Source organism: Equus caballus, chromosome 21 (genome assembly GCF_041296265.1).
Source record: "Equus caballus isolate H_3958 breed thoroughbred chromosome 21, TB-T2T, whole genome shotgun sequence".
Classification (NCBI taxonomy): domain Eukaryota; kingdom Metazoa; phylum Chordata; class Mammalia; order Perissodactyla; family Equidae; genus Equus; species Equus caballus.
The window spans coordinates 71,968,323-71,982,400 of NC_091704.1; the positions used below are offsets into that span (position 1 = coordinate 71,968,323).

Here is a 14,078-nt window from a genome sequence, read left to right on the forward strand (position 1 = left end):
CAACGGGTGAGGGCCTGCCAGGCATCTGGGAAACGGCTGTGGCCCCAGGAGAAGGGGTTTGGGAAGACGGTGTTCCATCCCAGGTTCCTAGTTACATGCTTTCAAAACACTGCGGGTGCTGCAACCATGAAATTCTTTTTTCGATTATTTTATTGAGGTCGTATTGGCTTATAACCTTGTATAATTTCAGGTGCACATTCCTACATATCAGGTTCTGGATAGACGGTTCATGCTCACCACCAATGGTCTAGTTTTCATCCAGCACCATATGTGCACGCCCCTTTCCCCTTTCTCCCTCCCCACCCTCCTCCCATCTGGTAGCCACCAATCTGTTCTCCTTATCCTTGTGTTTATCTTCCACATAAGTGAAATTTTAAAACGTCAGGCTGATGAGGAACGTGTTCTCAGAGCTTACCAGAGACGTCTGCCACCCCCCATGTCTCATGTCCAGAAGACCGTCTTATGTTTTCATAGATGGAACTCTCACATATCAGATTTTGGTTTCACCAAAATAAGGCAGGGCCCTCCTTTCGGGACCAATTATAAAATGCCGCTCCGCCCTCTTCCCTCTCTCTGCAGCCCCGACCTCCCAGTGCAGTCACCACCGGAACATTCCATCAGGCGAGAAGGTCTGGTGCGCTTATCACTGACAACTGTGTAGGCTACTTATCTGTTTAAAATTAAAGCAATTGGTTCTTGCAGTCACCTGGGGCCCCCGGGGAGCTGGGGAGCTTCCAGCGCTGTCCCCGGACAGCTGGGTGCTGGGCCGGCCCCTCCCTGCGCTGGGGACGCTGAGAGCCCACATGGGCTGATCCAGGCCCATCACTCTGCCGGTTCAGCAAAGCAGGCCAGAGGCCCCCCAGCCACCTCCCTCCTGTGGAAGAAATCCCCAGAGCCGTCGGTGTCTTCAGGGAGAGCTGCTTATTCTGAGCGCGGTCGTCTGGGTTTCCCCTTTTCCAGACCACAGCAGTGGACCTGACCAAGCCCCTTCTGGCCGGGTGAGGGCCGGTGTTTTAGCTCCCTCCCTCCTTCTCCTGGTGGGACGACCCCCAGTCTATGGGTGGCAAAGTTACCTGGAAGAGCTTTCTCTGGCCTCACGGTTGAGTTTATCCAGGCTGGCTCTCCGGGCTCAGTTACCTTCCTTGACCACCTCTGTGGTGTCACTGCCCCGAGGATTCTGCTGGGCCCGGTCTGGTCGCTGTTCTGCTTCGTGCTTGGCTTTCCTTTTCTGCATTTTTTGGAAAGGTCTTTGTGGGGTTCTCGGATGGCGCTGAAAGGTTTCTCAGGGTGGGGTCTTCTTATCTCTCATCAGGGTCCCTGGGGCCTCCTGGAGGGGCACCGGCAGGAACCTGCTTCTCTGGTGTTGGCTCCCCAGGCCAAGGCTGCACCCCACCCAACCCCCAGGCCAAGGCTGTGACCCCCTGCCCCCTCCCCAGGCCGGGGCTGCCTGAGCCTCGGAGGGAATGTGAGGGCTCCAGGGCCCGAGTTAGTCCCAGGTTCACCCTCAACTCAGAAGGGTCTGAACCTGTGGGAAGTCTGCACGGCCTTTTCCCTGAGCTGACAGCAAACGTTTGTCCAGGATTTATTTGAAAAGAAGTAAATGTGGATGTAGACCCAGAGCTGGAGGCAGAATGGAGGCGGGTGTCTCCGCTTGAAGGGTTGTGAGGCCTCCAGCAAGTTCTCTGATTCACCAGTGTCCCAACAGTGATGCCAGAGCGTCATCGTGCGGGATTCCCAACCGCACCTGTGGGGACAACGTGAGGGAGGGACGCTGTGCACACACGGCGGGAGACCCCAAGCTGGGGGGTCAGGAATGAGGATGGGGACCCTACAGCCTGCCCCTGAGGGTGTCCAGAGGGCTTTGGCCTAAGACGAGGCTCTGCCATCAAGGATGACAAACCCCTGTGGGCTCGAGTCCTTGCTTTCCAAATTCTGTGTCCTCTTAACATTATTTACTTTTCTCAAATACAGGACAAAGCCCAGCCAGGTTTCTGCTGAGCTTGGCTGGCAGGATCCCACCTTCCTGTCTTCAGATTCAGCCTGTTAAAAACAGGACAGCGGGGCACTTAAGTTGCCACGCTCCCTTTCGGCAGCCCGGAGTTTTGCCGGTTTGGATCCCGGGTGTGGACATGGCACAGCTCACCAGGCCATGCTGAGGAGGCGTCCCACATGCCACAAGTAGAAGGACTCACAACTAGAATATACAACTATGTACTGGGGGGATTTGGGGAGAAAAAGGAAAAACAGATCTTTAAAAAAAACTAAGACGACAGGCCCCAAATGGAGTCGCTTAGGCTGAGCCCTGGGTCACCAAACTGTGGCTTAATACCTAACTTAATTACAGTTCCGACCTCTCCCAGGACTGGAGTCTTAACCCGGTCAGTCGAGGATGACCTGGTCAGCACCAAGGAGGTCAGAGGCCTGACAGACACCCGGCAGCCCCTAAAGGAAGGTGACCTGCACAAATGATCTGCTTTCTGTGAGGATGCCCTCCTCCGTCCCGCTCCCTCCGCCCTTGTCTCATTCTGCAGCTCCTTGGGGCTCCTTTCTGCCTGCTGGACGGGACGCCGCCCGATTCATGAAGCGTTGAGTAAATACAGCCCGTGAGGTCTTTACATTTATTCAGTTCATTTTTGGTTTTTAACAAACCTCACAGGTACCTGAGAGCCGTGTGCACTGGGGGATCTGCTCCCCGCTCATGTGCCCGCCCGGATCCAGGAGGCAGAAGGGCAGGGTGGGCGGCCAGAGACTTGCCAGCCCTGGACGTCCTGAGCTGGGGCCGGGCAGAGCAGGGCCAGCTGGCAGCAGGATGTCAGAATAGCTCACCAGGGGGCATTGAAGGTCGTGGAGACAACAACAGTGTTTTCAAGATATGGATATTTGTCGCTTTGAAACAGGAGCTTTCGCCTAGGGTTGCCAAATGATCTTATTTTGAAAAATTTCAAACCTACAGAAAAGCATGAGAATAGTGCGAGAACGCTTATGTGCCCACGGCCCCATAATGGCCCTGTGGCTGCCCCTCCCCTTCCAGGCTTCTCTTTGGCCCCTTTTATCTGGCAAGTCCTGGGTTTCTGTTTTTGCATTCTCAGGTGACAATGACGTGCCTGAGGAGCCCAGGCCATTGTTCTGCAGAACCACAGGCCCGTTGGGTCCTCAGGGCAGGTGGCCTGCCCGCCCCTCCTCACAGAGGGAGAAGTGTCCCCAGAGCTGGCTGTGGAGGGGCTGGGGGCGGGGCAGGGGGCCGAGGTCAGGTGGGGCCTGGGGCAGAGGGGCTGGATGGGGTCAGGTCCCAGCGGCCTCCCTCCCCTCTGGCGCGGCGGGGGGCATCTGCTGTCCCTGGGGCCACAGCCCCTCTCTGAGCCACTGCACGTGTGGCAGACCTGGGGCCTTCGGAGACCACCCTGGCCCTGACGGGCCAGGAGAGAGTCCAGGTCTCACAGGGCAGGAGAGACTCAGGCCAGTCACCTCCCTTCCCAGGCTTGTTCCCTGCGGGCCTCACACCCCACCCTGCTGGAAAGGGCTTGCTGTGCCCTTTGTTCTAAAAAAACAGCTTTAGCTGTAGGTGATGGGCCGCCTTCCCCTCCTCCTCCTCCTCCCCCTCCCTCTCTTCTTCCCCTCCTCCCGTCCCTCCCCCATCTCTGTCCGTCTCCTTTCTCCCTCTCCCACCATGGGCTCTCCCTGTGGGCTGAGCCCTCAGGGGTCAGAGCAGCAGCAGCCATGGGGGCATCGTCTCCCCTTCATGGTGAGGGTTGGCCAGTTCCCCAGGACGGGCGCCAGGCCAGCAGGAGTGTGCACCTGGGCGGAGCCCAGCCCTTGGAGGCTAAAGGTGGCCAGCTTCCGCTGAGAAGTGGTCTTGGGCCTCTTGGAGCCTGGCCTCGTCCCTGGACCTGGGGCCCTCCACCAGCCCTTGCAAGCTCTGCTCATAACTCCCCCACCCCACCCCCAGTGGCGGCAGTAACTTTGGGTGGCAATCAGTGTCGAGTCTGCAGGAGCCTTTGCGGCTGAGGAGAAGGCCTGCCCCGCACCCACATGGCAGAGGTGCAGGAGAGCCTGTCAGGGCCTCTGCGCCCAGGCCCACCCTTCAGGACACACTCCTGGGGTTTGCAGAGCAACGCAAAGCCAGCCCCTCCCTGGGAAGGACTCCTGGAATCTCTCTTATCTTTTGGGGGGTGGCCTGCCCCCCCTCCATACTGCCTGTTGGGAGAGGCAGCTGACAGCCCTGACTTCCACCATCTGGCACTCCTGCCCCTTCCACGGCCGCGGGTCCCCTGTGGACGGTGGGGTGTGAGGGTGGACAGGTACATTCCCAGCCATGCCCACCTGAGAAGGTGACAGTGCAGAGGGGTAACCCGGCCCACCCTACCTGCTTCTCTTTTGTCTTCACTGGAAATGGCTTTTCTGAATCTGGTTTTACATTGTTTGGTTGTTCACATGAAGACAGTACGGAGCCCAGAGTTAACCATCAGGCGCTCCAGGCCTTTAGGTCTGCAGAAGGACGCACAAATTTTCCAGACTCGATCAGACCGTGTGATCATTCTGCTATCATATCTTGCGACCATCTTTGCCCACACCACCTCTATTTCTGCTTTATTCTTGTAAGACGGCTTTGGGGTGATTCACTGCACCCAGGTGCCATTACATCTTGGGCTGATTTCCCTTTGGTGGATGTCTGGTTGTTCGCTGGTGCTCACGGAACTCACTAGGAGCTGGAAGATGCCAGGCCAGGGCATCCCGTGCGGGCCAGTCGGCAGCCCCGCCTCGCCCCGCCTTCCCTGCGCTCCTCCGCAGCTTCCTTCCCTCCACCCCCTGCCTAACCCCTCTAGCCGACCAGGAGCCAGCGGGGTGGGGGGCAGGGAGCATTCCCCTGAGCGACAGGGATGGGTCTGGGGTCCGCGGTGGGCGGGGGTCCTGTCTCAGAGCCCCGGTGACTTGCGTCTACCGGGTCATGTCCCTGTGGACCGAGCTACCAGAGCAGCAGCGCGCCCCCGCCCCGCCCAGGGCAACCATGGCGCCCTCGTGCAGGAAGCGCCCTCGCTGGGCCACTCGAGGCTGAGCCTCGAGCCGCGCAGGGCGGAGGAGGGACCCGATCCCCGCCCGGGTGGGCAGTCCACTCTCGGGAGGCGGGGCCTGCCCCGTGAGGCGGGGGCGCCTGATCCCCAGGGGGAGGGACAGGACTGGGGTGCTGAGGATCACCGCTGGGGGAGGGGCGACCCTGGGGGCCGGGGGCGCGCGCGGCCCGGCGCAGGCTGGGGGAGGGGCTCCGCGGGAGGAGCCCCGCCTCGCGGCGCGCAAACTTTTCCAGGGCCGCGGGGCCGGCAGGTGAGGTCACGTGGGCCGGCCGGGGCGGGGCGGGGCCGGGCCGGGGGGCGGGCCCGGGGTGGGCGGGCCGCGCGGACCCCGCCCCTGCGCCCAAGTCCGGCGGCGCGGCGGCAGGAGCGGCGGCTGCGCCGGGCCGGAGCGCGGAGCTGGCCGAGCGGCCGGGCGAGTGGCCGGCGCGCCATGCCCACCAACTTCACCGTGGTGCCCGTGGAGGCGCGGACGGACGACGCTCAGGACGAGGCGGCCGAGCAGACCGAGGCGCCGGGCCCCCCCGAGGGCCGCGAGCCCGACTGCCCGAGCCCGGGTGAGCGCGGCCGCACCTGCCCGCCGGACAAAGGCGGAGGCGGGTCTGCGCGGGCCGGGGCCGGGGCGGCCGGAGGCGGAGGGGAGGGCGGCCGGAGGATGGGGCGCCGGGCCGGGGAGGCTGTGGGGCTGCCTTCCACCTTTCCGCACCCTCTCCCCCTCCCCATCCCCTCCCCCTCCCCCGGGGCCCCCCCACCAGTCCGCGCACTCCTCGCCAGTTCTCACCACTCTGCCTCCTGCGGGTCCCCCTCGCCGCCCCGCGTGCCTGGACCCCTCTTGCCTGCAGAGCCTCCTCACCAAACTTAGTCCTGGGGGCGCAGGGCGAGGGGGTCCGCCCCACAGGGGCGCAGGAAGCCCCTTTTTCTCACGGGCAGGGTGGAAAAGTGGGGATGGCTGAGAGGGGGGAGACGCCCAGGGGTGGCTATGGAAACAGGGCGGGGCTCTCCCTCGGCAGGACCCCCGGCCCTGTGCCCCCTGGGTGGTTTCAGCCGGCGGAGCCCTTCCTGCTTCCTCCCAGGCCTGCCCTGCGGTGCTCCCGCGGTGGGGCAAAGGGCCGGCCGGATAAGCCCCGGCTGAGATCCGAGTTCTGTGCGCAGCCTGGCCGGGACAGGCCCGCTCCCTCATGGGGTCATCAGCAGGAAGGACAGTGGGTCCCTGGCGGGGCTGGGGGGGACACGGCCAGCACCCACCAGACCGGTGTTTCAGGCCGGGGTCCTCCTCGTCCTCTGTGTTTCTGGAGTCAGGAGGTCTCTGGCACTTTCGTTTTCTCTGGGGGCCCTTCCCTGGGCCTGTTCCCTCCGTCCTCTCTTATCCAGGCTCCATGCCCCAGCCTCTCTGAGCCAAGGATGGGTCACCCTGAGTGGGCGGCTTCCTCTGCTGTCTCAGCTACCCTCTAAAAATGGGGTACTGAGAGGAAGGAGTCTGGTGTCCCCCGCTGGGACCTACCCACCCCCCTGTGACTTAGGCCTCACTCCAGCGTTTCAGAGGAGGCTCCGGGCCCCAGGCACCTAAGGAAAGGGGGTCAGTGGAGGTGACAGGTCCTGGGGCAGGTCCCGCACAGCCCTCAGATCCTTGGAGCCCACTGCCCTGGCGGGAAAGGCTGCGTCCCCCTGGGGGCACCGTTAGGAGCCCGCTATGAGGGTGCTGTCCTGAGGAGCCTGTTGTGAGGCTCCTGCCCCCTCCGTTGGGTGTCCCTTCCCGTGGGGCGAAGCGCCCACTCCGCTTTCCTCTGCATTTGGGTGCCGGACTGGTCACAGCTGCCGCCTGGCTCGAGAGCTTGAAACCAGGCGGACAAGAAGGCCGAGTGGGAAGTTCAGGCTTTCTCACCACCGCTCTGGTCCTGAGCATCAAGGATGAGCACGCTCTGGGTCTTTCTGGATAAGCCTCGTTCCCAGAGGACGCCCAGCTGCCCTGCCCGGGTGTGCGGCTCCCTCCCTGCTGGCCCCTCCTTGATGGACCACAGTTGATTTCTTTCCAGACCTTGAGTGGCTTGTTTTGAAGCCCAGGATAGCTTACTCTCACTCATTTTCTCGTCCTCCTGGGCCGACCAGCTCAGCTGGGCCCTGTGGCTGCCTGGAGGGCTGTGCATGGCCCAGCAGGTCTGGAGCCCCCAGGCCACTCTCTCTGAGCACTTGGGCTTTCTCAGCCCTGATCCCCAGCAGTCCCTCCTGAGGGTTTGTCCAGAGTCTCTGCCTGTGTGGTCTCAGACGCAGGAGCCGGGAGCGCAGGCAAACGCCAGCTGGGGCCTCCTGCGGGCTTTCTACCCGACCCTCTCCCCTCTGAGCTGAGCTCGGGACGCTGAGCTTGAACCAGGACCAGGATGTTTGTGCTCGACACGCTTCACATCCCCTTGGAAAGAGACGGCAGCAGGGGCCCTCGGGAGCCGGAGCGAGTCGTGGGCGGGTGTGGTGGCGTCTGCCCAGCCACTCTCTCAGTTTTAACACAGTCCGTCAGACCACGGCCGGTGCTCAAGATGCTGTGTGATGAGCGCCTTGTCACCGGGATGACGAGGGGGAGCCTGGGGAAGCAGCCGCACACCCTGCTTGTTGGTGGGACAGCCCCGCAGGAGCCGGAACAGCTAGGCTGGAGCCCCTTCTGAAGGCCTGCTGTGTGGGGTCCCTGCGCCGTGGTCCTAGGCCAGTGACCACACGCTCCCATCACAGCATTTCAGGGGCTCGCTGGAGTTGCTTCCTGACTCCAGGGCTGATCTCAAACCCCACAGGGAGGCACCTGGCTTTCTAGGCAGGCCTCTGGGTGGTGGTGTTGCTGGTGATGAATCAAGTTTAGGGAGACCCTCCCGGGGTGTACCTGGTAGCCCCCAGGCTGTCATGGAAATAGGAATGGGATCCCGGGGTTAGAGGGCAGGACGAGCGTTTTCTTACAGAATGTGTGCTGAGGGTGGGTGGGAGGCGAGGAGGGGGCGGTCCCCTCTGCAGGCCCACCTGGCCTGACCCAGAGCTTAGTAAGACGGGCCTGGTGGCGCGAGGGCCTCATGAACCTGTGGCACGCAGAGCTGGAGTGAGCTGGTCAGCTGTCCTGGGCCTGCCTCTGCCTCCGTGTGCTCCAGGCCAAGGCCTCCCTGGGAGCTGTGTTGTCAAGTGCACTGTGAAGTCAGGTTCATTTCCAGGCCACTGGGGGCCCCAAGCACCGTGGTGGGTGGCAGTGTGGCACTTGGCGATGCGGAGCATTGACTTGGAGCTGCCCCCGCTGCTCTGACCTTGGCTCTGCCCGCTAGCAAGCCTGTGGTTGGCTGGCTTCAGAGGCAAGAAGACCATGGGCCTTTCCCCAGGCGGCGCTGTAGGGAGGCCTGCCTGGAGGAGCTGCTCCCCCTGAGTGAAAATCCATCAGGCAGGGAGCGGGCTGGCGTGGGACATGGAGGCCAGGGCTGCTGGCTTCAGCCATGGACCGGCCCTCAGGCCCTGCTGCCTCCATGCTCCCTGCCCGCGCAGGGGGCTGTATGTTCTGGGGTGACGGGTTCGTAATTCCCGAGGACGGGCGCTACGCCCTGAGTGAGGGCACGCTTCTGCTGTGATGGGGGGAGGGTCTGAGGTGGCAGGACTGTGGGCTCCGTGTCCCTGTGCTCCTTGATTCTTTGTTTCTCCGTGGAAATAGTTAGAGGGGAGGAGGCCGGAGTGGGGACGCCTCCTTCCTGACTTGCGAGCACCCTGGGTTTTTAACTGGCTTCGGGCAGCCCGCCTGTCCTCACTGTCTCTGATCAAGTCTGGGTGGAGCTCCCACGCCAGGCGGTGCTGATGTGTCCAGAGGCCTTGGGCAGCCTGTGTTCGACCCTGGGCTGGGGCTGTAGGAGGTCTGGGTGTCTGGGAAGATGCTGAGGCTCGGTCCCCAAGGGAGGTCCACCTGCAGGGCTCAGTGGGGCGGCCCTGGGGGGTGTACAGGGCCCGCAGCCCTTGGTCTCCCGCCCCCGAGGGAACTGCGTGCGGCTCTGGCTCCAGCTTCCTCTTCCTTCGGTCGCTGACCTTTTGGATTCCTTTCTGTGATTTCACGCTACAGCTCAGCCCCTCTTGGTCACCCAGAGCCTCCTCCCCACCTTCTGTGAAGGGAACCCGCGTCCCCCGGCCCCCTGACCCAGGTAGTCCTAGGGAGCGTCACCTTTGTCCTGCAGGGGTACAGGCATGGGGCAGGCTGGGCAGTGCTTTGTGAGGCCGTTGGCTGGGCCAGCTCAGGGGTCACAGGGACCCCTGAGGCTGTGACCCCAGGCCTTGAACAAGCTTTCTGCTGGTGAGCGTGGCCGCTGCTGCCGCCAGGATGACGAGAGCCTGGGTGCGAAGCTGGCCTGCTGATCCCGGAGCTGGGATGGGATCTGGGGAGCAGTGCGGCTGAAGAGTGGATCGGGCACGCGGTTCCAGGCTCTGTCTTGCTGGGCGAGGACTCAGGGCAACAGCCTCATCCCTGGGTTTCAGGAAGGAGGGGATGCATCACACCAGCACGGGGATGGTCTGAGCAGGAAGCACAGGTGGCACCAACTGTCCCACCAGGTGGACCCTGGAGCTGGAGTCCATGTGGCGCCTTCTCCTCGGGAGTGGCTGCAGGTGGTCTGGCTTGTGGGTGTCGTTATGGGGGACTTGGTGATATCACATGGGGCACAGGGCAGGCTACCAAACGTGTGGTTTGTGGACCAGACTTCACTTTTAAAGGCAAAGGATCAAAAGGTGATTGGACCCACACAGACGGAGTGTGGCCGTGAGTGCTGGGAGACAGCCATGCTCGGCTCTCCCCACACCTGTGGGTCCCAGACCGTCTTGAAGTGGCAGGTCCTTTCTTTAGAAATCTAGTGGAAGTGACTTAAGTCCTGCTGAGCCGTGTGTGCGCGCATGTGTGTGTGTGTGCACATGTGTGTGGGTTCCTGTGTGCCTGTGGGCACTCGTGCATGTGTGTGTACACACATGCCATCGTGGGTGGCAGGGCTCGGTGGTCACCAGCATTGGGTCACGTGCTGTTGGGTGTCAGGGCGTGTGTTCTTTTCCTCTCCGCCCCCCAGTGGATCCTGTCTGGTCACATGGTGGGGCACTTCCTCCTGTGGTGCCCGGCCGTCGTGGGCTGTGTGGGTGGTGGGGAGGTCCGTCTGCCCTCATGTGATGTCTGCTCCTGGCTCACACACCCTTTGATCAGTTGAGGAGCTGCGGCCCTTGGACCCAGCTCTGTGGCCTCTTCTTCTGGAAAGTTTCCCCTCTTCCCGCCCTTGATGCTGTGCTGGGGTGGGTGTCTGAGCTGTGGATGTCAGTGCTGGCAGTTGCTGCTCAGGGGCAGTCGCTGTGAGTTTGGGTGTGGGGGATGCCTCCGAGGGCCCAGCCCCAACGGCAGCCCCCCGACGGCCTGGGTGGGCTCCGGGGCCACTGGGCGCTGGGTACCAGTGGCTGCAGTTTGTCCTATGAAGGTTGTGGAGTGTCCAGCAGGCTGTCCCTCATGATCCTGGGGGGCTTTAGTGAACAGAGCAGTCTGCTCTCCTCCTGGGGGGGCCGGTGGTTGCAGGAGCGAGCACGTGGTTTGTGTGGTGGGGAAAATGGAGCCCCTTGGGGGCCGGTGTCGGGGTGTCCTCAGAAGAGAAGCTTGTGCAGGACTTGACTAGGGACAGTGGTGGCAGAGTGGCGAGGACGTAGGGGTGGGCCTTCAGACGTGAACCCCAGTCCTGTCTACCTGGATGCCATGGGCCTCAGGGCCGTTTGGTTCTGACGCCCCTGGCCGTGCGACCGGCTAGACCGGCGGGCTCTGAGCTGCATCCTCGCGGTGTGGGTGGGGGCACCCTGTCGCTGGGAGGGGTGAATGCTGGAGCTGCTCTGTGAGGGGGAAGCTACTGCCCCCCTGTTTCTGTCCATAAGGCGGCCAGTGGCCTCCACTGGGGAGAGGCTGGCCCTGCAGACAGAGCCCCTGCTCATGCGGCCACCTCTGGTGACAGGGGCATTTGGACCTGTGGCTGTCCCTGTATCGTGTGCTGGGCTTGGCTGTGCGTGTGGACCAGTGGGAGTCAGACTGTCCAATGGTGACAAACTTGAGCAGTCTGCCCCCCCAAAATGCAGCCCCCCACACATTTCATTGAGTGAAATACTGTGGCCTGTGGGTGACCCTGGCCCATGGCGGGGGTGCCTCGGGGCAATGAGTCAGGGCCTGAAGCCATGAGCACTGAGCTGGCCCTGGGGAATTCCACAGCAGCCTGGAGCCAGCTGGGGCTGGGCGCACTGCCCAGTCAGGGGGCAGCACCTGGCTAGCATAGGGGTACTAGGCGGCCCCCAGCAGAGTGGTCGGCCGGGTTCTATCTCTGTTACCAGGGGAGGAGGGGGCCCTGGAGGCCAGCAGGCCTTGGATGTGGAGGGGCAGCTGTGCTGTGTGTCCTTGGGCATGTTAACCCACCTTTCTGTGCTGAGCAGCTCTGTGGGGCCAGGTGGGCCTGTGGAATTCCCTGCTGGTCGCAGTGCCCCGATGGGGCCTGCACGTTGTTGGTGTCCTGTTTGCTGATGGAGAGTGGGGGTCCCCCTTCTCGCTCTTGCCCTGAGACCTGGGAGGGACCGGGAGCCACGTGGCACCATCTGTCCCTCCTTCAGTGGTCGAGGCTCAATTGAATCTCAGGGTATTTCCTTCAAGTAATTGGTACTTAGAGGCTTGGGGCAGGCCTATTCTGTGTCTCTGGGGGGTGTGGATGCAGTTCTTCTGGGGCCATTGGAAAGAGGGGGCTCCAGAGAGGGTGAGGTGCCTTGTGTGGCAGGGAGCTGGTCAGAGCCAAGGCCACTGGGAACCCTGGTGGTGGTGGGCTCGGGGTCTCCATTTGCTGCAGCTCAGGGCATCACAGACCATGCTAGGGACGGCCGGCAGCGGGCAGAGGTGTTGGTGTCAGGTCGGACCCCGCGGGTGAGCAGGCAGCTGTTGTCACCTCTGTGGTCACAGGAGGACCTGGCAGTGGAGGGCAGCCTCTGTCCGGGCCTTTGCCCGGCAGACCTGGGGTTGCGGTCCTGCGCCAACCCAAGCAGGTGCTGGGACCTGACCAGGTGACTCGAGTCGGCCTGGGCTCTGCACTCGGGGAGGGCTGACCTTGGGCAGGGGCACCGTCTGGGGCCGCTGGCCTCGGGTCCAAAATCGAAAGCACACACGTGGGGAGTGATGCGCGACGTCCAGCTGGCGCTCGATTGATTGTGTTTGAGCTGCCAGCCGGCCGCCCAGGTCTCCCGGTATCAGCCATGGTGGGGTATGAACTTTATAAGCGTCCCCCGCTGCCCACGTGAGACTGCAGGGCAGAGTTTGCTGTCGAGCGTTGAGTATTGACTCCCATTCCGCAGCCGGGTGCTTTCCATTTCCACAGGTTCCATGATCCCAGCCTTCCAGTGGGTCCTTGGAGTCATTTGTAGCCACAGCTGCTTGGTGGGGGGATGCAGGCGGCTGCAGGCAGTTCTCGGGTGTGGGCCGCCCGGGGCCTTGAGAGGGAGACTCCTCCGCTGCAGGGCGTGGGAGCCCTCGGGTCGAGGGCCCCGTGACAGTCAGGGGCCCAGCAGGGCCTGGGGGTGTACGGCACCCAGGAATAGATGAGCTGGTCTCTTGGGCAGTGGAAGCTGGGCCTGGCAGGTGGCTGGCTGTGGGCACCTGCTCAGGACTGGCCTGCAGGGGGCCTGGGCTCCCTCCTGGGGGACACTGGGCAGTTTTGCTGAATGGAGAGCACAGATCACAAAGGGTTAACACCTTTCTTTTATGAGAAGGGGGAAACCGCCTCTTCAGGGTAGAGATCTGGTCTGTGCAGATAAGCCCGGAGCCTCAGCAGGACGAGCCGCAGAATGAGGTGTCCCAGCTGCATGTCCATGGCTACTGGTGCTGTGTGGGCCCTTGAACTGCCTGCCAGGAGCCCCGGTGAGTGGGCCCGTCCAGGTGGCCCCCGTGGCAGGTGGGGGGACAAGTGGTGTGCGGGCCCCATCCAGGTGGCCCCCGTGGCAGGTGGGAGTCTGCAGGGCTGTGTCCCTGGCCAGGTAGGGTGTAGACTGTTGGTGCAGGGTCCCCCTGGTGTCTCTGGGCATCTGTGTGGAACACGCCTCTGGCCTCCATCGCTGGGCTCCTGGCCTCGGGTTTGTTTCCTCTTTCTTTCCTCGGGCAGTTTCTTTTTGAGAAACAATTGGGAGGAGGAAGTGCCGTCTTTGAGTTACATGTGAGTCTCGGGTGGATGCTGTGATTGAGGGCAGGTTATTAATTTCCTGCTTTCTGGGTTGTTCTCGAGCGGGGTCCTGCCTGCCCTGGTTCCACGTGACTTATGGGGTCTCCGTCGGGGGTTGGAGAGGAGAGCCTGGCGCCGCCTCGGGCCTGTGTTTACCCCGAGAGTCAGAGTCACTTTCAGTTCTGCACTGAAGCTCCTCTCAGCCATTATGCTGCGTTCTGAAGCCGAGCCCGGGTGGGCGTCCACACGCATGCCTGCACTCGGTCAGTGCAGGGGCCGTGGCCTGGCGCCCTCTGAGGGGGTAGTGCGCATGCGTCCTGTGCACGTCAGCCTCTGCTTGAGTGGACACAGCCACCCCGGGGTGGGGTGAGGCCCCGAGGAGGACCCCAAGGCCCTCCCTCTCCTGGAGCCGGCCTGTCCCAGAGGAGGCTGTGACCTCTTGTATCCGCGGCTCCGTCTGGTTGTGGCGCCTGCGGGGCGGCGCCCAGATGGTCACTGGGGAGGGATCGAGTTGAGTGGAAATCAGAGGAGAGGAGCGCCAGGTTGTTCTTGGGTTTCTTCTTCATCTGACGGGGGGTCTTGACCACAGCCGGACAGGAGCCTGTGTTGGTAACTGGAGCCGCCCCACGAGGCTGGGGGTGCTCCTGCCCCCTGCCCGCCACCTGCCTCCCCGCCTTTGCCCCCAGCCTGGCTGGCCCCGCTGTCCTGAGCCTTGGGTGTTGGGGCACAGCATGGCGGGTCCTAGTTCCTGCCCCCCAGGCTCGGATCCCTGACGAAGGGAGGTCAGCCAGGAGCCGCAGGCAGCCGTGTG

At 62.8% G+C, this 14,078-nt stretch overlaps 1 protein-coding gene across 9 annotated transcripts in view; it reads left to right on the forward strand.

Annotated features, from left to right (window-relative positions):
• SLC12A7 (solute carrier family 12 member 7) overlaps positions 1-14,078 on the forward strand; it is a 98,437-nt gene that overhangs the window by 35,579 nt on the left and 48,780 nt on the right. For 2 of the 9 annotated variants that reach the window (XM_005604363.4, XM_070246139.1), the window contains exon 1: positions 12,358-12,969. The exons of 3 other annotated variants lie outside the window; for them this stretch is intronic. In XM_005604363.4, coding sequence (XP_005604420.2) covers positions 12,897-12,969 — 73 coding nt within the window. In that variant the 5' untranslated portion in view covers positions 12,358-12,896. Of the gene's footprint in view, positions 1-5,393; positions 5,624-12,357; positions 12,970-13,252; positions 13,531-14,078 lie in introns of those variants that run through there. 4 more of the 9 variants (XM_023625890.2, XM_023625889.2, XM_070246138.1 and 1 more) reach the window with 4 other exon arrangements.